General features: G+C 43.4%; 1 protein-coding gene across 1 annotated transcript in view; it reads left to right on the plus strand.

Annotated features, from left to right (window-relative positions):
* The window catches only part of fhod1 (formin homology 2 domain containing 1), a 38,051-nt gene extending 19,410 nt beyond the window's left edge, over positions 1-18,641 (plus strand). Inside the window, exons 10-28 of the mRNA XM_079158658.1 lie at positions 173-627; positions 1,286-1,393; positions 2,374-2,466; positions 3,489-3,515; positions 9,762-9,812; positions 10,311-10,462; positions 10,551-10,580; positions 11,226-11,357; positions 11,996-12,147; positions 13,214-13,810; positions 14,205-14,360; positions 15,383-15,565; positions 15,647-15,766; positions 16,077-16,238; positions 16,327-16,517; positions 16,783-16,975; positions 17,124-17,289; positions 17,384-17,560; positions 17,958-18,641. Coding sequence (XP_079014784.1) covers positions 173-627; positions 1,286-1,393; positions 2,374-2,466; positions 3,489-3,515; positions 9,762-9,812; positions 10,311-10,462; positions 10,551-10,580; positions 11,226-11,357; positions 11,996-12,147; positions 13,214-13,810; positions 14,205-14,360; positions 15,383-15,565; positions 15,647-15,766; positions 16,077-16,238; positions 16,327-16,517; positions 16,783-16,975; positions 17,124-17,289; positions 17,384-17,560; positions 17,958-18,040 — 3,228 coding nt within the window. The 3' untranslated portion in view covers positions 18,041-18,641. The remainder of the gene's footprint in view (positions 1-172; positions 628-1,285; positions 1,394-2,373; positions 2,467-3,488; positions 3,516-9,761; positions 9,813-10,310; positions 10,463-10,550; positions 10,581-11,225; positions 11,358-11,995; positions 12,148-13,213; positions 13,811-14,204; positions 14,361-15,382; positions 15,566-15,646; positions 15,767-16,076; positions 16,239-16,326; positions 16,518-16,782; positions 16,976-17,123; positions 17,290-17,383; positions 17,561-17,957) is intronic.
* Positions 18,642-22,178: the final 3,537 nt, after the last annotated feature.

A 22,178-nucleotide genomic window follows, 5' to 3' on the forward strand; every position in this document is an offset into this window, starting at 1 on the left:
GTTCATTACATGTTTATGTTGTTTTATGGACTTTAATACACAACGTGAATATAACGCAGCCAATAAGTGACGTGTTGTTTATTGAACGAGGAGCAGACCAGATCTACTCTTTGTGTGTGTGTGTGTGTGTGTGTGTGTGTGTGTGTGTGTGTGTGTGTGTGTGTGTGTGTAGACCGCGCTGAAGAACGAGGACGGTGAGATGGACGACTCCTCCCCTCACCTCCGTAAGGAGAGAAGAAAGATGGCCGCCGGCGATCAGGAGGGACGGAGGAGTCGCCGCTCGTCCAGCCAAAACCTGCCGGACCTCCTGTCCTCCTCCGCAGGCTCCTCCCCCTGCGCCTCCCCCACTCCCCCCACCTTCCTCTCCCCCACCACCGCCAACATCCCCCCCCTTCTCTCCCCCGTGATCTCCTCCGCCTCCTCCTCCTCCACGGCGGGGTCGGGCAGCAGGGCCTCGTCCCCGCTGACGTCTGACCCCGGCAGCCCGGCTGCCTCCAGTCCGTCCGGGTCCCACAGAGGGTCTCCTCTGCCCCCCAGCACGCCCCCCAGAGGGTCTCCTCTGCCCCCCAGCACGCCCCCCAACGGTACCGAGACCACAGAGCCGGAGGCCAAGTCTCCGTCCAGCGCGTAAGTTCACTCAGTACAGCTTATATATATATATATATATATATATATATATTCACTCAGTATCAGGGTCTGAATCACTGAACACAACCAATAAAGGTCTGAGTTTATATTTTAGATAAAGATTAAGAAATATAATGAATAAATAAACGAGGACGTATTACTCTAGATTCAGACTTTACATTCATGCATCACTAATCATAACACAGTAGTATAATACATATTATTATGCATAATGAGTACTTTTACTCTTTGGTACTTGAAGTATACTTTTGTAATTTTACTTCAGTGACATTTTGAATGCAGTACTTTTACTTGTAATGGAGTATTTCTACACTAGTATATGAGTATACAGTATATACTTTTACTGCAGTGGAACTGTTTGATGACTTCAGTTGAGGCTCAGTTTGCTGATGTTGTATCGATTAAACAATTAATAGAAACAATAACTGGTGAAGGAATCCATTATAGACTGGGTCTCTCTCTGCATGTCTGTCTGGGATCTGGTTCTGGGATTTGGATTTTGGTCCTGGGTCTCTTCTGGTTCTGGGTCTATTTTGGTGACTTGGTGTTTCCTGTCTCTGATCACTGGTGTCTCTCTCCCTTCCTCCCTTCCTCCCTCCTTCTCTTCCTCCTTCCCTTGGCGGGTCTGGACCACTAGGAGTCGCTCTTTCCTTAGCCACCACATGTCAGCTCTGGGTCTGAACAGGAGGTCCAGGCTCTTCTCCAAAACCAGCTCCATCTCTGAGGAGCCTTCAGCCTCCTGCAGGTCTGTAACAGAGACCTGAGACCTGCTGACATGTTAGCGCCCCCTACGATCATATCATCATGTGATCATATCATCATGCGATCATATCATCATGCGATCATATCATCATGCGATCATATCATCATGTGATCATATCATCATGCGATCATATCATCATGTGATCATATCATCATGCGATCATATCATCATGCGATCATATCATCATGCGATCATATCATCATGCGATCATATCATCATGCGATCATATCATCATGCGATCATATCATCATGCGATCATATCATCATGCGATCATATCATCATGCGATCATATCATCATGCGATCATATCATCATGTGATCATATCATCATGCGATCATATCATCATGTGATCATATCATCATGCGATCATATCATCATGCGATCATATCATCATGCGATCATATCATCATGCGATCATATCATCATGCGATCATGCGATCATATCATCATGCGATCATATCATCATGCGATCATATCATCATGCGCATATCATCATGTGATCATATCATCATGTGATCATATCATCATGTGATCATATCATCATGTGATCATATCATCATGCGATCATATCATCATGCGATCATATCATCATGCGATCATATCATCATGCGATCATATCATCATGCGATCATATCATCATGTGATCATGCGATCATATCATCATGCGATCATATCATCATGCGATCATATCATCATGCGATCATGCGATCATATCATCATGCGGAGCTGGGGATCGAACCGCCGATCCTCTGATTGAAAGAGGGCCCTGCTCTCCACCACTTAGCCACAGTCTCCCTGTTTGGAGAGTCTTTACACCCTTTTTTTCGTGTGTGTGTGTGTGTGTGTGTGTGTGTGTGTGTGTGTGTGTGTGTGTGTGTGTGTGTGTGTGTGTGTGTGTGTGTGTGTGTGTGTGTGTGTGTGTGTGTGTGTGTGTGTGTGTGTGTGTGTGTGTGTGTGGCAGCTCGTCTTCCTCAGACCTCCCTCACCAGGAGAACTCGTCCCAGTTGAACCAGGAGCAGCTCAACAACAAGACGGAGACTAAAACCAGTTTCAAGTAAGTGGAGTAGATGTACTGTGATTCATGGTGACGTAGCTACAGCAACCACAATGCTGCAGATTAAAGGATATTTTATATTTATACATTAAATCTGGATCTGTTCTGGTTTATCTTCAGATTATATCTGGATCTGTTCTGGTTTATCTTTAGATTATATCTGGATCTGTTCTGGTTTATCTTCAGATTATATCTGGATCTGTTCTGGTTTATCTTTAGATTATATCTGGATCTGTTCTGGTTTATCTTTAGATTATATCTGGGTCTTTTCTGGTTTATCTTTAGATTATATCTGGATCTTTTCTGGTTTATCTTTAGATTATATCTGGATCTTTTCTGGTTTATCTTTAGATTATATCTGGATCTGTTCTGGTTTATCTTCAGATTATATCTGGATCTTTTCTGGTTTATCTTTAGATTATATCTGGATCTGTTCTGGTTTATCTTCAGATTATATCTGGATCTTTTCTGGTTTATCTTTAGATTATATCTGGATCTTTTCTGGTTTATCTTCAGATTATATCTGGATCTTTTCTGGTTTATCTTTAGATTATATCTGGATCTTTTCTGGTTTATCTTTAGATTATATCTGGATCTTTTCTGGTTTATCTTTAGATTATATCTGGATCTTTTCTGGTTTATCTTTAGATTATATCTGGGTCTTTTCTGGTTTATCTTTAGATTATATCTGGATCTTTTCTGGTTTATCTTTAGATTATATCTGGATCTTGTCAGGTTAATCTTTACATTGTATCTGGATCTTTTTTGGTTTATTTGTAGATTATATCTGGATATTTTCTGGTTTATCTTTAGATTATATCTGGATATTTTCTAGGTTAGGGTTTCTGGTTTATTTTTCAGTAATTGTATGTTTTAGATGTTCAGTTTGATAGAATCATTGAAGAAGGTCTGTCTGTCTCTATCATAACATTATGAATAACATAATGTTGTTCCTCTAATTTCCTCCCCCGTCTTTTCTCCTCCTTCCTCCCTTTCTCCTTCCTCCCTCCCCCCTACCCCAGCTCTGGGGAGGCTGACTCACTCTTCTGGTAAGTACACGCCTCCTCTTCTTCCTCTTCCTCTTCCTCTTGCTGTGTGAATACTTGTGTAATCTTCAGATGTTAAAGTTAATTTAGTTTATATATATCACTTATTTTAGTCATGGATCTCCAGTAAAGAGTCAAAGTGTTGATTTAAAGTTTCATGTTATTCATGAATCAAGAAAACAAACTGAAACAACAAGAGCTGACCCGTTGAGAACTTTACTGGGAGGTTGAGGTTGAGAACATTACTGAGAGGTTGAGAACGTTACTGGGAGGTTGAGAACGTTACTGGGAGGTTGAGAACGTTACTGGGAGGTTGAGAACATTACTGAGAGGCTGAGAACGTTACTGGGAGGTTGAGAACGTTACTGGGAGGTTGAGAACGTTACTGGGAGGTTGAGAACATTACTGAGAGGCTGAGAACGTTACTGGGAGGTTGAGAACGTTACTGGGAGATTGAGAACGTTACTGGGAGGTTGAGAACATTACTGAGAGGCTGAGAACGTTACTGGGAGGTTAAGAACGTTACTGGGAGGTTGAGGTTGAGAACGTTACTGGGAGGTTGAAAACGTTACTGGGAGGTTGAGAACGTTACTGAGAAGTTGAGAACGTTACTGAGAAGTTGAGAACGTTACTGGGAGGTTGAGAACATTACTGAGAGGCTGAGAACGTTACTGGGAGGTTGAGAACGTTACTGGGAGGTTGAGAACGTTACTGGGAGATTGAGAACGTTACTGGGAGGTTGAGAACATTACTGAGAGGCTGAGAACGTTACTGGGAGGTTAAGAACGTTACTGGGAGGTTGAGGTTGAGAACGTTACTGGGAGGTTGAAAACGTTACTGGGAGGTTGAGAACGTTACTGAGAAGTTGAGAACGTTACTGAGAAGTTGAGAACGTTACTGAGAAGTTGAGAACGTTACTGGGAGGTTGAGAACATTACTGAGAGGTTGAGAACGTTTTGGGAGGTTGAACATTCTGTAAACTAACTAGATTTGGCTGCTAAATATTTACTCAAATGTAGATTTTTATGACTTCCTGTTTCTAAACATTTAAAAATGAATCATCCTTATAAAATCCCATGAAATGTAAATACTGTTTTTATCTGTTGTTTCTTTGACTGGTTCTTTGACTGGTTCTTTGACTGGTTCTTTAAGTGGTCCTTTCACTGGTCCTTTCACTGGTCCATTCACTGGTTCTTTGACTGGTTCTTTAAGTGGTCCTTTCACTGGTCCTTTCACTGGTCCTTTTACTGGTTCTTTGACTGGTTCTTTGACTGGTCCTTTCACTTGTTCTTTGACTGGTTCTTTAAGTGGTCCTTTGACTGGTCCTTTGACTGGTTCTTTGACTGGTTCTTTAAGTGGTCCTTTGACTGGTCCTTTGACTGGTTCTTTGACTGGTTCTTTGACTGGTTCTTTAAGTGGTCCTTTCACTTGTTCTTTGACTGGTTCTTTAAGTGGTCCTTTGACTGGTCCTTTGACTGGTTCTTTGACTGGTTCTTTAAGTGGTCCTTTGACTGGTCCTTTGACTGGTTCTTTGACTGGTCCTTTGACTGGTTCTTTAAGTGGTCCTTTCACTTGTTCTTTGACTGGTTCTTTAAGTGGTCCTTTGACTGGTTCTTTGACTGGTCCTTTGACTGGTTCTTTGACTGGTTCTTTGACTGGTTCTTTGACTGGTTCTTTAAGTGGTCCTTTGACTGGTCCTTTCACTTGTTCTTTGACTGGTTCTTTAAGTGGTCCTTTGACTGGTTCTTTAAGTGGTCCTTTGACTGGTTCTTTGACTGGTTCTTTAAGTGGTCCTTTGACTGGTCCTTTCACTGGTTCTTTGATTGGTTCTTTAAGTGGTCCTTTGACTGGTCCTTTCACTGGTTCTTTGATTGGTTCTTTAAGTGGTCCTTTGACTGGTTCTTTAAGTGGTCCTTTGACTGGTCCTTTCACTGGTTCTTTGATTGGTTCTTTAAGTGGTCCTTTGACTGGTTCTTTAAGTGGTCCTTTGACTGGTCCTTTGACTGGTTCTTTGACTGGTTCTTTGACTGGTTCTTTAAGTGGTTCTTTCACTGGTCCTTTGACTGGTTCTTTAAGTGGTTCTTTCACTGGTCCTTTGACTGGTCCTTTGACTGGTTCTGGTTCTTTAAGTGGTCCTTTGACTGGTTCTTTAAGTGGTTCTTTAAGTGGTTCTTTCACTGGTTCTTTCACTGGTTCTTTGACTGGTCCTTTGACTGGTTCTTTAAGTGGTCCTTTGACTGGTCCTTTGAATGGTTCTTTAAGTGGTTCTTTCACTGGTCCTTTGACTGGTTCTGGTTCTTTAAGTGGTCCTTTGACTGGTTCTTTAAGTGGTTCTTTAAGTGGTTCTTTCACTGGTTCTTTCACTGGTCCTTTGACTGGTTCTTTAAGTGGTCCTTTGACTGGTCCTTTGACTGGTTCTTTCACTGGTTCTTTCACTGGTCCTTTGACTGGTCCTTTGACTGGTTCTTTAAGTGGTTCTTTAAGTGGTCCTTTGACTGGTTCTTTAAGTGGTTCTTTCACTGGTCCTTTGACTGGTCCTTTGACTGGTTCTTTAAGTGGTTCTTTCACTGGTCTTTTGACTGGTTCTGGTTCTTTAAGTGGTTCTTTGACTGGTCCTTTGACTGGTTCTTTAAGTGGTCCTTTAAGTGGTTCTTTAAGTGGTCCTTTGACTGGTTCTTTAAGTGGTTCTTTAAGTGGTTCTTTCACTGGTTCTTTCACTGGTTCTTTGACTGGTCCTTTGACTGGTCCTTTGACTGGTTCTTTAAGTTGTTCTTTAATTGGTTCTTTCACTGGTCCTTTGACTGGTTCTTTAAGTGGTCCTTTGACTGGTTCTTTGATTGGTTCTTTAAGTGGTCCTTTGACTGGTCCTTTGACTGGTCCTTTGACTGGTCCTTTGACTGGTTCTTTGACTGGTTCTTTGACTGGTTCTTTCACTGGTCCTTTGACTGGTCCTTTCACTTGTTCTTTGACTGGTTCTTTAAGTGGTCCTTTGACTGGTTCTTTCACTGGTTCTTTGACTGGTTCTTTAAGTGGTCCTTTGACTGGTCCTTTCACTGGTTCTTTGATTGGTTCTTTAAGTGGTCCTTTGACTGGTTCTTTGACTGGTTCTTTGACTGGTTCTTTCGCTGGTCCTTTGACTGGTTCTTTCACTTGTTCTTTGACTGGTTCTTTAAGTGGTCCTTTGACTGGTTCTTTCACTGGTTCTTTGACTGGTTCTTTAAGTGGTCCTTTGACTGGTCCTTTCACTGGTTTATTTGATTGGTTCTTTAAGTGGTCCTTTGACTGGTTCTTTGACTGGTTCTTTGACTGGTTCTTTCACTGGTCCTTTGACTGGTCCTTTCACTTGTTCTTTGACTGGTTCTTTAAGTGGTCCTTTGACTGGTTCTTTCACTGGTTCTTTCACTGGTTCTGGTTCTTTGATTGGTTCTTTCACTGGTCTTTTGACTGGTTCTTTCACTGGTCCTTTGATTGGTTCTTTGACTGGTTCTTTAAGTGGTTCTTTCACTGGTCCTTTGACTGGTTCTTTAAGTGGTTCTTTAAGTGGTTCTTTCACTGGTTCTTTGACTGGTCCTTTGACTGGTCCTTTGACTGGTTCTTTAAGTGGTCCTTTGACTGGTTCTTTAAGTGGTCCTTTGACTGGTTCTTTAAGTGGTTCTTTAAGTGGTCCTTTGACTGGACCTTTCACTGGTTCTTTTATTGGTTCTTTAAGTGGTCCTTTGACTGGTCCTTTCACTGGTTCTTTGATTGGTTCTTTAAGTGGTCCTTTGACTGGTTCTTTAAGTGGTCCTTTGACTGGTCCTTTCACTGGTTCTTTGATTGGTTCTTTAAGTGGTCCTTTGACTGGTTCTTTGACTGGTTCTTTGACTGGTTCTTTGACTGGTCCTTTAAGTGGTTCTTTAAGTGGTCCTTTGACTGGTCCTTTGACTGGTTCTTTAAGTGGTTCTTTCCCTGGTCCTTTGACTGGTCCTTTGACTGGTTCTTTAAGTGGTCCTTTGACTGGTTCTTTGACTGGTTCTTTAAGTGGTTCTTTAAGTGGTTCTTTAAGTGGTCCTTTGACTGGTTCTTTAAGTGGTTCTTTAAGTGGTTCTTTCACTGGTTCTTTGACTGGTCCTTTCACTGGTTCTTTGACTGGTCCTTTGACTGGTCCTTTCACTGGTTCTTTGATTGGTTCTTTAAGTGGTCCTTTGACTGGTTCTTTAAGTGGTCCTTTGACTGGTCCTTTCACTGGTTCTTTGATTGGTTCTTTAAGTGGTCCTTTGACTGGTTCTTTGACTGGTTCTTTGACTGGTTCTTTAAGTGGTTCTTTCACTGGTCCTTTGACTGGTTCTTTAAGTGGTTCTTTAAGTGGTTCTTTCACTGGTTCTTTGACTGGTTCTTTGACTGGTCCTTTGACTGGTCCTTTAAGTGGTCCTTTGACTGGTTCTTTAAGTGGTTCTTTCACTGGTCCTTTGACTGGTTCTTTCACTGGTTCTGGTTCTTTAAGTGGTCCTTTGACTGGTTCTTTAAGTGGTTCTTTGACTGGTTCTTTGACTGGTTCTTTGACTGGTTTTTTGACTGGTTCTTTGACTGGTTCTTTAAGTGGTTCTTTCACTGGTCCTTTGACTGGTTCTTTAAGTGGTTCTTTAAGTGGTTCTTTGACTGGTTCTTTGACTGGTTCTTTGACTGGTTTTTTGACTGGTTCTTTGACTGGTTCTTTAAGTGGTTCTTTCACTGGTCCTTTGACTGGTTCTTTAAGTGGTTCTTTAAGTGGTTCTTTCACTGGTTCTTTGACTGGTTCTTTGACTGGTCCTTTGACTGGTTCTTTAAGTGGTTCTTTCACTGGTCCTTTGACTGGTTCTTTCACTGGTTCTGGTTCTTTAAGTGGTCCTTTGACTGGTTCTTTAAGTGGTTCTTTGACTGGTTCTTTGACTGGTTCTTTCACTGGTTCTTTGACTGGTCCTTTGACTGGTCCTTTGACTGGTTCTGGTTCTTTAAAGCCGTGTTCACACCAAACGCGTTTAACGCGTTGAACGCGGCGCGATTACATTCAAAGTCTATGTACAGACGCGTTGGACGCGATGGCGCGTTTGGCGCGGCGCGTTTGACGCGTCAAAACGCCGAAACGCCTCAAACGCCCCAAACGCAGAAGTTGAAATATTTGAACTTCTGCGAAAAAATCGCGTGATGCTCCAGCGCGATAGCCAATCAGCGTTGAGTTGCTCTCTCCGTCATCAGTGAAGTCCTGCCGTTGCTAAATCAGAAAATAAATGCTCTAGCCGCTATGTTCACCCAGAGCTCTACGATACCTCATATCAGTAGAGACCGGACCAAACTATGTGTAGACATGTGTGTGTGTAAACCATATGGTACAAACAATGAAATAGACGCTGCCGTATTTACGTCTATATGACGTTATCGTGAGTGTTGATGGAGCTGCTGTAATGTTAGCATAGCCTAGCACCGATCGATCCGAGCTTCATTGATAAAACAAGTACAAATCGGCATCATTACGTAGTTATTTCGGAGTCCCTTTTTGTCGGTTTATTTCCGTTAAATCACAGCCAAGTCAGTTTATTGTGTGTTCATACAGCTGTAGTAAACAGCAGACGTGTGGCTCGCTAGACACAGTGAGCTCGATGAAATTCATGGTGCTCCTCCGGACTATGTTATGAACCAGACATGACGGCGTTTAGTTCCCCGTGATATCTGGGACTTCCACAACACGTACTGAGCAGAAATAGAGGCTATTTTTCTACGGTTGATGGCGGACAGTTGAACAGCTTTCAGGCCGATAAGCCACGCCCCCTTTTTGGCGCGGGACGCGAATGAACACAAATAGTCCCCGGCGATGCCGGCGGCGCGTTTGGTGCATTTAGCGCGATTCGCGCCGCGTGAAACGCGTTTGGTGTGAACACGGCTTAAGTGGTCCTTTGACTGGTTCTTTCACTGGTCCTTTGACTGGTTCTGGTTCTTTAACTGGTCCTTTGACTGGTTCTTTAACTGGTCCTTTGACTGGTTCTTTGACTGGTTCTTTAACTGGTCCTTTGACTGGTTCTTTGACTGGTTCTTTAACTGGTCCCTCTCACGAGGACACGGTGGTAGAACTCAGACTTTAACATCGAAACTGATATAAATACTTAAATGAAAGTAAACGTGGTTTTGACCACAAATCAAAACTTCTATTAAAATGTTAATCTGACACTGTCTGCAGCACTGATATCACTTCATTCTTTGTTTGTTCTGAGGAACATAACGTGTGTGTCTCTGCAGCTCAGATGACTGTAATGTAAATCCAGACAAGCCGGTTCTGAGGAGGTTTCAGTAAGTATAGCTGCAGCCCCACTGCATGCTGGGAGCTGGAGGGAGGATAGCCGGGCTCTGGTGTGTGTGTGTGTGTGTGTGTGTGTGTGTGTGTGTTGCTGGTCCTTATAGTTCCTGATTGCTGGGTGGAGTCTAATCTCTGGTCCTTATAGTTCCTGATTGCTGGGTGGAGTCTAATCTCTGGTCCTCTGTTTTTTTTTTGCAGACCTCTAAATAAAAGTATTAATTCTTTATGTTTCTCGTGTTCAGACTCAAACCGTCAACATGTTGGTCCGTCCCTCAACACGGTCTCACTTCCTGTCTGCGTCTCATTGGTTCCTACTGAAGACGTCTTAAAAAACATTTAAAGGAGCTCTATGAGACACTTGTTTCTGGTTTGAGTCTGAACATGACGACACATGTTATTAATAAAATCAATAACTGATGATGATGAAGCAGCATGTCGGCAATGTTGGAATGTTGGCTCCGTCTCACCTGGGTTCCTGCCCCCCTCTACAGAGACACCTTCCTACGCAGCCTGGCAGCCACTCAGTGGGAGAAGAAGAGAAGAAGTAAACACCTCAGCCAGTCCAGGCTGTCCTCGTCTGATGACATCATCCCCTCGACTCTGCAGTCTGCTGAGGAGGGCAGCAGTGGCCCGAGTGAAGAACGTAAATATGTTCATTCATGACATCACGTCTCCTTAAAGGGATAGGCCCTCGTTTTCATCTACTTCTTCTCTTGTGTCTTTGTCGGTAGTCTCCACCTCGGACTCCCAGAATGCCCCAGGTGAGACTTCAGTTACCCACAATCCTCAGTGTCTGTTCACTTGTGTCTCTGCTGATGAGGAATCATCTCTGTGGTGACAGAAAGTCTTTAATACTATAGTATTACTATAGTAATACTACATTAAAACTATATTAATACTATATAATTACTTTATGAATACTCTATGAATCTAATTCAATCAAACGTTTTTTCCATAAATGGATATTTTATAAAGTGTTTCATATATTTTACATGAAGATGTTCTGATTCCATGTTTACTTCCCGATTACTGAATTTTTGGATCTGCAGATACGAGAACCAAAACAAACAAAACCACTAAAAACAAATGTACATCATTTAAAATATCTTTTCATTCTGGTTTATTAGCGGTGAACGCTGCCTTTTGTTTAAACCATCGTCTGTGATTTGATCTTATTAACTCACTTCAGTGTGAATCATTATATTCATTTATTACAGTAACGTGAGGAGACTCTGGACCTGCAGCAGCTCTGTGACTTTTCTCTCTCTGAATAAAAGAGATCAAATAGATTTTATATTTAAGGTGATTCTCTGAAAGGAGATGTTAACCATTGAGTCAGCTGCTGCTTTTATTCTGAAGGATGTCCCTCAGACTTCCTGTCACCATGTGATCCTCTATGTCTGCAGCGAGCGGTACTCTGTCCACCGACACCAAGTTCCTGTTGGACATGTTGTACTCCAAGACCTCCGGCTCAGTACCTCTGAGCCCGACCGCTGCTGCTCCCGACACCAACGAAGAAGAAGCCCACTTCCTGTCCGGTGAGATCAGATGGCTCATTGAGCTGTAGTAGTACTGTAGTACTCTATAAACTATAAATACATGAATGTAGTTTTAGGGATGGAGTAAAACTATGTTTACAGAAGGCCTGTACAGTTACCATTGATGGAGCAAGTATTCACATCCTTTACTGCAGGTAGTAATACCACACAGTACAAATACTCTGTGACAGTAAAAGTACTAATACCACATTATTAACGTTACATCAGGATCCAGCAGATGTTTTTTACAGTAAAAACCACTTCAACCATTGATTGATTGAGCTTTTCAATATATAAAATAAGTGTAGTGCAGACGAAGAAGTACAAGATTTCCCTCTGAGATGTACTCAAGTAAGTAACTACTTACGCGTCTGTTGTTGTCTGTATGAGTCTCCCCACTCTGGGGATTAATAACGTGTTCTAATCTAATACATTTATACTTTAGTACAGTACTTGAGTAAATGTACTCAGTTACTTTCCACCTCTGCAATGTACTGCTTTATCTCCTAGAGTTTCTTTTTGTACAAAGTTGATCAAATTAATCATTTTTAAATACTGTGTAAAAGTCTGAAGTGTCTTTGTGTAGCTGGTTCAGGTTCTGTAGTCCGAGTGAGACCTCCTGTGTGTTCTCCTCTCAGGTGGTCATCGTCGTGTGTTGGAGCGTCTCTCCAGCGTCAAAGCGCGCTCAGCAGAGCCGTCCAATGAGAGCAGAGCCTCCCGCAGGGCAGAGCTAGAGGGGCTGGAAGGCTCCGCCCAGGCGGCGCTGGCCCGACTCGCTGAAGAACAACAGGTCCGAATGTTTCAGGTTCTTCTGTCTGCATGTGGATCTTCTCCTGAAGCCCCGCCCCCTTACTGTTTACTTATAATGACCAATAACTAAGAGAGATGATTTAATACATAATACAGCAGTGATGCCTCTAGTGGACACCAGGAGAATAACATGTATTACCTCTATAATACAGCAGTGGTGCCTCTAGTGGACACCAGGAGAATAACATGTATTATCTCTATAATACAGTAGTGATGCCTCTAGTGGACACCAGGAGAATAACATGTATTATCTCTATAATACAGCAGTGATGCCTCTAGTGGACACCAGGAGAATAACATGTATTACCTCTATAATACAGCAGTGATGCCTCTAGTGGACACCAGGAGAATAACATGTATTACCTCTATAATACAGCAGTGATGCCTCTAGTGGACACCAGGAGAATAACATGTATTATCTCTATAGTACAGCATTGATGCCTCTAGTGGACACCAGGAGAATAACATGTATTATCTCTATAATACAGTAGTGATGCCTCTAGTGGACACCAGGAGAATAACATGTATTATCTCTATAATACAGTAGTGATGCCTCTAGTGGACACCAGGAGAATAACATGTATTACCTCTATAATACAGCAGTGATGCCTCTAGTGGACACCAGGAGAATAACATGTATTATCTCTATAGTACAGCATTGATGCCTCTAGTGGACACCAGGAGAATAACATGTATTATCTCTATAATACAGCAGTGATGCCTCTAGTGGACACCAGGAGAATAACATGTATTATCTCTATAATACAGCAGCGATGCCTCTAGTGGACACTAAGAGAATAACATGTATTACCTCTATAATACAGCATTGATGCCTCTAGTGGACACCAGGAGAATAACATGTATTATCTCTATAATACAGCAGTGATGCCTCTAGTGGACACCAGGAGAATAACATTTAGGCTCCACAGTTTATAAAAGACTAATTAAAGAAGCTGATGTTCAAGTTCAAAATAACCTCAAACCATCACCAAAAGTTTGACTGTTTCCTGTTGACCTCACTCTGTCACCTGATCGTCCTCCATCAGACCCGTCACCTCAGGCAGCAGAGCAGCGTGGACGTCGAGACTCACGCTCGGCGTCTGGAGACGACCCCGATGACCCCCCTGGGTCCCGGAGGCCCCCCCGACGCCTGGGACCAGCTGCAGCTGAGCGCCGCCGCTCTGCGAATCAAAGACCTCGACTTCTCCGACCTGCTGGATGAGGAGGACATCGATGTCCTGGACATGGACTCCTTCGACTCCTCTTCCTCCTGCTTCTCTGGCGTCCCACCTCCTCCTCCTCCCCCCCCGGGCCTGGGTGGTCTTCCTCCTCCTCCTCCTCCTCCTCCTCCTCCTCCTCCTCCTCCTCCTCCTCCTCCTCCTCCACTACCAGGCGGTCTAGCCCCTCCTCCTCCTCCCCTTCCTCCCGGTGCTCCTCCTCCTCCTCCTCCCCCCTCGTCCTCCTCCTCTCAGAAGAAGAAGACGGTGAAGTTGTTCTGGAGGGAGCTGAAGCAGGCCGACGGGCCTCAGCGGTGTCGGTTCGGTCGTGGGACGGTGTGGGCGTCTCTGGACAAAGTGTCCGTGGACACGTCCCGGCTGGAGCACCTGTTTGAGTCCAAAGCCAAGGAACTGTCCACCGTAAAGGTACCACGGCTTCAGCTGGAGAACAGATGCATTGTGGGAAGCTGATCAATCAGCTGATATCTCATCACAGATAAATCGATATCTCAGGGTTCGTTGGGGTCGTGAGGTCTTCTTCATACAAACGGCTGGAAGACAATTACTTTATTAGGATATACAGTCGACCAATTTCTCAACATTTTATTCATTAATGTGAAAGAAAGCTAAATGAAATAGTTTAATAAGATATAAATATATAAACAGGATCAGGATAAGAGACCTAACTCTTACTACTGTTTTTAGCTGTTATTAACTATTATCAGTATTGTTATTAACTACTTAATAATAGTTTTAGTAACTATAATTAGTGCTGTTATTCGCTCTTATTGATAGTTATTAATCTGATGTCTCGTTGTAGAAAGGACCTGAGACAAAGAGGTCTGAGATTCAGGTCCTGGACTCAAAGAGGAGCAACGCCATCAACATCGGTATGACTGTCCTGCCGGCCGTCCACGTCATCAAGACCGCGATCCTCAACTTTGACGAGTTCGCCATCAGCAAGGAGGGGATAGAGGTAAAGATCACTTCCTGTCAGGAGATAGAGGTAAAGAGCACTTCCTGTCAGGAGATAGAGGTAAAGAGCACTTCCTGTTAGGGGACAGAGGTAAAGATCACTTCCTGTCAGCACTTCCTGTTAGGGGACAGAGGTAAAGATCACTTCCTGTTAGGGGACAGAGGTAAAGATCACTTCCTGTCAGGGGACAGAGGTAAAGATCACTTCCTGTCAGGAGACAGAGGTAAAGATCACTTCCTGTTAGGGGACAGAGGTAAAGATCACTTCCTGTCTGGGGACAGAGGTAAAGATCACTTCCTGTCAGGGGACAGAGGTAAAGATCACTTCCTGTCAGGAGACAGAGGTAAAGATCACTTCCTGTTAGGGGACAGAGGTAAAGATCACTTCCTGTCAGGGGATAGAGGTAAAGAGCACTTCCTGTCAGGGGACAGAGGTAAAGATCACTTCCTGTCAGGGGACAGAGGTAAAGATCACTTCCTGTCAGGGGACAGAGGTAAAGATCACTTCCTGTCAGGGGACAGAGGTAAAGATCACTTCCTGTCAGGGGACAGAGGTAAAGATCACTTCCTGTTAGGGGACAGAGGTAAAGATCACTTCCTGTCAGGGGACAGAGGTAAAGAGCACTTCCTGTTAGGGGACAGAGGTAAAGATCACTTCCTGTCAGGGGACAGAGGTAAAGATCACTTCCTGTCAGGGGACAGAGGTAAAGATCACTTCCTGTCAGGGGACAGAGGTAAAGAGCACTTCCTTTTAATGTTCCATCTTTAATCCTTAATGTTTCTGAGTACGTTTAATGTGACCGGCTGAATGTGCGTAAGGGTGGAGATTGGGATCGGGCCAATGATCACTTCCTGTCAGCAGAGGGTTGTGATGATAAAGACGATTTAGAGGGTCACAGGAAATAACAGTATCTTATTGTTTTATTTAAACCTCTACCATTAAAACAGAGTGAGTGTGTATTAAAGTAGACCACCAGCTATACCTTAACCAGACTCAGCTGACCACCCCTCTGTCCTGAGCAGAAGATCCTGACCATGACCCCCACAGAGGAGGAGAAGCAGAAGATCCAGGACGCTCAGCTGGCCAACCCCGACGTCCCTCTGGGGACGGCGGAGCAGTTCCTGCTGAGCTTGGGCTCCATCAGCGCCCTGACCCCCCGCCTGCAGCTCTGGGCCTTCAAACTCAACTACGAGGCTCTGGAGAAGGTAACGCCACGAGGAGGACCGCAGCTCTGAGGACAGGTGAACGGTGTCTCACAGAGACTGATCCTGAGTCTGTCCCTGCAGGAGATCGCTGAGCCTCTGTTTGACCTGAAGCTGGGCATGGAGCAGCTCTCCTCCAACCAGACCTTCAGGAGGATCCTGGCCACGCTGCTCGCCATCGGGAACTTCCTGAACAGCTCCAACGTGAGGACGGACACACCGTGTGTGTGTGTGTGTGTGTGTGTGTGTGTGTGTGTGTGTGTGTGTGTGTGTGTGTGTGTGTGTGTGTGTGTGTGTGTGTGTGTGTGTGTGTGTGTGTGTGTGTGTGTGTGTGGAAGACGTGTCCTTCTGTCCTTCTGAAGCTGCTGTTTGTGTATGAACTGAAATCTGATCTTCATATCTAGTTATCAGGACGATATCTGGAACAGACTGCAGATCAGCTGGGCTCGTTCAGATAAACCTGTTGTTCTTCCAAACACAGATTAGAGATCAGTGTGTGTGTGTGTGTGCGCAGGCTACAGGCTTTGAGCTGGGTTACCTGGAGAAGGTGGTGGAGGTGAAGGACACGGTCCACCGTCAGTCTCTGCTGCATCACACCTGCAGCCTGCTGCTGGAAAATTACCCAGAATCCTCTGACGTCTACTCGGAGGTTCCCGCCATCACCCGCTCCTCCAAAGTACAGGTTCCACTTTTAGTAAATAAATCCGTTCGTTCGGTCTCGATTGTCCAGCTGCTCACCAGGTGAGTGTCTCCGTCTCCTCCAGGTAGACTTTGAGCTGCTGTCAGAGAACCTGGTGCAGCTGGAGAGACGCTGCAAAGCATCATGGGACAACCTGAAGGTGGTGACCAAACACGAGATGAAGGCGTTGCTGAAGAACAAGCTGACAGACTTCCTGAAGGACTGTACTCAGAGGATCATCATCCTCAAGGTGGTCCACAGGAGGGTCATCAACAGGTGGGACACAGACGCAGAGACTCAAAGAGACAGACACACACCTGAGACTCAAAGAGACAGACACACACCTGAGACTCAAAGAGACAGAGACACACACCTGAGACTCAAAGAGACAGAGACACACACCTGAGACACAAAGAGACAGAGACACACACCTGAGACTCAAAGAGACAGAGACACACACCTGAGACACAAAGAGACAGAGACACAAAGACACTTTCATACTGTTTGGACCAGACTGACGGACAGAACCTTCCTCCTCCAGGTTCCACTCCTTCCTGCTGTTCCTGGGTCAGCCGTCCTCCTCGGTGAGGGACATCAGAGTGACCAGTTTCTGTCGGATCATCAGTGAGTTCTCTCTGGAGTACCGGACCACCAGAGAACGGGTCCTGACCCTCAAACAGAAACGAGCCGCTCACAGAGAGAGGACCAAGACCAGGGGCAAGATGATCACAGAGGTAATGAGGACCACGTGATCCTGGATCAGGTTCTGTCTCTATTGTGATGTTAAAAACATGTATTAATCATTAGTAATCCCTTTATTCTCTCTATTCCTCCTCCTCTTCTTCCTTCTCTTCCTCCTCTTTTTCTTCGTCTTCCTCTCAGACTGAGAAGTTTTCGGGGGCGGTGCCTCTAGAGGATGGCTCCTCCCCCGTCTCCCCGGAGGCGGAGCCTGGTCAGGAGGAGCATGAGAACATGAAGAACCTGCTGATCAGCACCGACAGCCTGACTGTGGACCAGAGAGGCCTGAGACGCTCCAGAGCCGTCCGCAGTAAGTCTAGTTCCTCCTCTAGGACTCTGGACCAAGACCTCAACACTGTCCTCCTCATGTCCCTTCTGGTTCTGTCTCTGGTCCTGGTCCTCAGGTCTCGGCAGCGTGAGTCCGTCCCAGATGTTCGTAGCCAGAGAAGACGGGACCGCCTCCCAGGATGACGCCACGGACGAGATAATGGACCGACTGGTCAAGTCCGTGACCCAGAACCCCTCAGACAGACCGTCCAGTCCCAAGACCCGCAAGCGGTCCCGCATGAACAGGAAGTCATGTGAGTATATGTCCCGGTGTGGATCTGATTCTGAATCAGACTGAGTCTGAATGTTAAGAAAGTGTTCGAAACAAAGGACAAGAAAAGAGTCTTTTAGAGAGTTTTTTAAGAAGAAGACCTGGACTTGAGATGCCCCCCTTGCAGGTCTGATCCAGAACCAGCATGAGTCTCTGTCCCCTCAGCCGGTTTAGTCTGGTTCAGACTCTGTGTCCATAACAGACTCATCTCTGTTTTTACTTCCTCAGTAAATCCTCTGTGAGCAGATACACATCAGTCTGAATCCAGACCCAGACCTGGTCCAGATAGATCCTATAGAGACCTGGAGGACAGGATCATGTTGTCTACATATAAATATGATATTTAATAATAATAATAATAATGTGTGTGTGTGTTTCAGTGAGGAGGACTCTAAAGAGTGGGCTCAGTCTGGACGTGGTTCAGGCTCTGGGACTCAACAGCAACACGGCAGACCGGGTCTGATCCCAGACCTGGTCCCAGACCTGGTCCCAGACCAGCTGAGAGACACGAGGACTGGGTCTCCTTCAGGAGGACGATCAGTGTTTAACTTTAGTGACGTCATGAGTTTATTAATATTAATGTCGACGTCTTTCAGACGAACGTTCAACTTCTTCTTCTGCAGTTTTAAATGTGTTCAAACTCTTCTCACCTGATGCTCACAGTGAGGTCACACACACACACGCACGCACGCACGCACACACTCACACACACACACACACACACACACACACACACACACACACACACACACACACACTCACACTCACACACTCACACTCACACACTCACACACTCACACACTCACACACTCACACACACACTCACACACACACACACTCTCGCGCACGCACGCTCACTCTCGCACACACACTCACACATTTGGTTCCTTTAAGAGTTTAGTGTGTGTGTGTGTGAACATTTGACTTTGTAGATTGTTTTATGAATAAAGTTTAAAGATGTTACAAAGTAAAAGATGTTTTGAATAAAATAACTTGATGAAAGTCTTTATTTTGTATTAATAATTAAACATGTTTAGTTATAATAATTAAATTATAATCTGACATCACAGCTTGAAAAACAGATTATTAAATAATATACGATAAATAAGACGAACATGTTAAATAATAAAATTAATCTCGTACACAATAAAACTATAAATATGAATAAAACACACTTTATCTTCTGATCATTGATTTTAATTTATTACAAAAACATTTGGATCAGATTTTAAAAGTTGTAAGTAAAGTTGAAATGTATCGAATATTTATAATAATTATAATATTTATATTTATATTATGACTATTAATAACAACATGCTGACAATTCATGTTTTCATTTTGGTTATTTGTAGTCGTATAGTTGAGTATGAGTACTACTAGTAGTACTACTAGTACTACTATAGTATTTGTACTATTACTATAGTAGTATAATGATCATAGTATTACTACAGTAGTATTAGTATATAATGATAGTAGTATTTGTATATTGATAGTATTAGTATATTGATAGTATTAGTATAATGATAGTAGTATTAGTATAGTAGTTTTAGTATATTTATAGTAGTATTAGTATATTGATAGTATTAGTATATTGATAGTAGTATTAGTATATTTATAGTAGTATTAGTATATTGATAGTATTAGTATATTGATATTAGTATATTGATAGTAGTATTACTATAGTAGTAGTATTAGTATAGTAGTATTAGTATATTGATAGTAGTATTAGTATATTGATAGTATTAATATATTGATAGTATTAGTATAGTAGTATTAGTATATTTATAGTAGTATTAGTATAATGATAGTATTAGTATAGTAGTATTAGTATAATGATAGTAGTATTAGTATATTGATAGTAGTATTAGTATATTGATAGTATTAGTATAGTAGTAGTATATTGATAGTATTAGTATAGTAGTATTAGTATATTTATAGTAGTATTAGTATAGTAGTATTAGTATAATGATAGTAGTATTAGTATAATGATAGTATTAGTATAGTAGTATTAGTATATTTATAGTAGTATTAGTATAATGATAGTATTAGTATAGTAGTATTAGTATATTTATAGTAGTATTAGTATAGTAGTATTAGTATAGTAGTATTAGTATATTGATAGTAGTATTAGTATAATGATAGTATTAGTATATTGATAGTAGTATTAGTATTAGTATAGTAGTATTTGTATATTGATAGTAGTATTAGTATAGTAGTATTAGTATATTGATAGTAGTATTAGTATTAGTATAGTAGTATTTGTATATTGATAGTAGTATTAGTATATTGATAGTAGTATTAGTATTAGTATAGTAGTATTTGTATATTGATAGTAGTATTAGTATAATGATAGTAATATTACTACACGGACCCTCGGTACCGGCTCCTCTACCTGCAGGTCTCCGTCCCTTTAAACCGGGTTAGGGTCACATGTTCCCGGTGTCTCCTCCTCCTCCTCCTCCTCCTCCTCCGGGTGACCGGTGTGTGTTGATGTTGTAAACCGGCCGCCGGCCTCCCTCCTCGGCTCCGTGTGGGTATATAAGGAGGTATGGAGGAGGTCTGGAGGACGTGGTCCCGCTGAACGCTCCGGAGGAAGATGAAGCCGCTCGGTGTGATGACGCTGCTGCTCGTGGCCGTCACCGCTGCAGACCTGTCCGCCGGAGAGGAGGAGGGGGGGGGGGTACCGGGTGGTCCAGTTTGAGTGGAGCTACGTCCAGACCCCCTACGTCATCGCCACCTGGCTCCTGGTGGCCAGTGTGGCCAAGATCTGTAAGTCCTCTATGTGTGCGTGTGTGGTTTACTACCGGACCAGTACTCAGACCGGTACCTGTATACTTGTCTAAGTACGGGAGTCGGACCAGGATCCGAGTTCAGGATGTAAATCTCATGTTTGATGAGTTCTTAAAAAAAAGAAAAAAGGAAGAAAGACTGGAGAGGTACTGGTCTCTGGTACTGGTCTCTGATAGCTACTGGTCTGTGATAGGTACTGGTCTCTGGTACTGGTCTGATAGGTACTGTTCTCTGGTACTGGTCTGTGATAGGTACTGGTCTGTGATACTGGTCTGTGATAGGTACTGGTCTCTGTTAGGTACTGGTCTGTGATAGGTACTGGTCTCTGGTACTGGTCTGTGATACTGGTCTCTGTCAGTTACTGGTTACAGAAGTAGACCAGTACAGTGGACCTCCTGTAGATCCTGGACTGGTTTTCTATTTCAGCAGTCAGATTAAGTTTAATTATTCTATTTATAAAACAAATAAATAATAATTTATTCTTAATATAATAACCTTTAAATTCAAACATGAATAAAGTTTATGATGATGTCATGACTATGACGTCATAGAAACAGGATGAACAGAGAAGCCTCTTCATGGATCTATGAAACTAGCTCTTTGTTTTCAGACAGAGTGAGTCTCTTCTCTCATAAAACATCTTTTCATTCACCCTCATGATAAATAAATAATTCATATTTCTGTCAGAGCAGAAGAAGAAGTCGGATTTATAGTGAATCAACTTAAAGAAACAGTCTGATCCGGTAAAACCAGACCAGGCTAGACCAGAGCAGACTAGACTAAACCAGACTAGACTAGACTAGACCAGAGCAGACTAGACTAAACCAGACTAGACTAGACTAGACTAGACTAGACTAGACCAGAGCAGACTAGACTAAACCAGACTAGACTAGACTAGACCAGAGCAGACTAGACTAAACCAGACTAGACTAGACTAGACTAGACTAGACCAGAGCAGACTAGACCAGAGCAGACTAGACTAAACCAGACTAGACTAGACTAGACCAGAGCAGACTAGACTAAACCAGACTAGACTAGACTAGACCAGAGCAGACTAGACTAAACCAGACTAGACTAGACTAGACTAGACCAGACTAGACCAGAGCAGACTAGACCAGAGCAGACTAGACTAAACCAGACTAGACTATACCAGACTCTCTCTCTCTCTGTCTCTCTCTCTCTCTCTCTCTCTCTCTCTGTCTCTCTCTCTCTCTCTCTCTCTCTCTCTCTCTCTCTCTCAGTGTTTGATCTTCAGGACAATAATCTTCTTTATATTCTGTTTATTAAAGTTCAGTTGGTGTCACAGAGGCTCCATTCAGTCCAGGTTCCTGTGTTCGTGGACCCTCCACGGACCCGTTTGTCTTTTGAAGTGTTCAGACTCTGTTGCTCCGTCTCTCAGGACTTCCTGTCTCTGAAGCGTTTTATTAAACAGAGACTTTGTTTGGGACTATTTTCAGCGGCGGATGAATCCACGTTTAGTGATCTAGTGTTCAAGCTGAGCAGCTGAATGTTCATCTGGTGAGGGGGAGGTCTGTGTGTGTGTGTGTGTGTGTGTGTGTGTGTGTGTGTGTGTGTGTGTGTGTGTGTGTGTGTGTGTGTGTGTGTGTGTGTGTGTGTGTGTGTGTGTGTGTGTGTGTGTGTGTGTGTGTGTGTGTGGCAGCAGACCTTGATGTTGACATGATGGATAGCGAGGTGTCGGGGTCATGAACACTCGTCAACAATATGTGAAATAAACCTGTAACACATCAACCGACCAATCGGAGAAGAGGTGAGATGATGACTCATCTAAAACACATGTTTAAACTCCGTTA

Source organism: Pholis gunnellus (genome assembly GCF_910591455.1).
Source record: "Pholis gunnellus genome assembly, chromosome: 1".
NCBI lineage: Eukaryota > Metazoa > Chordata > Actinopteri > Perciformes > Pholidae > Pholis > Pholis gunnellus.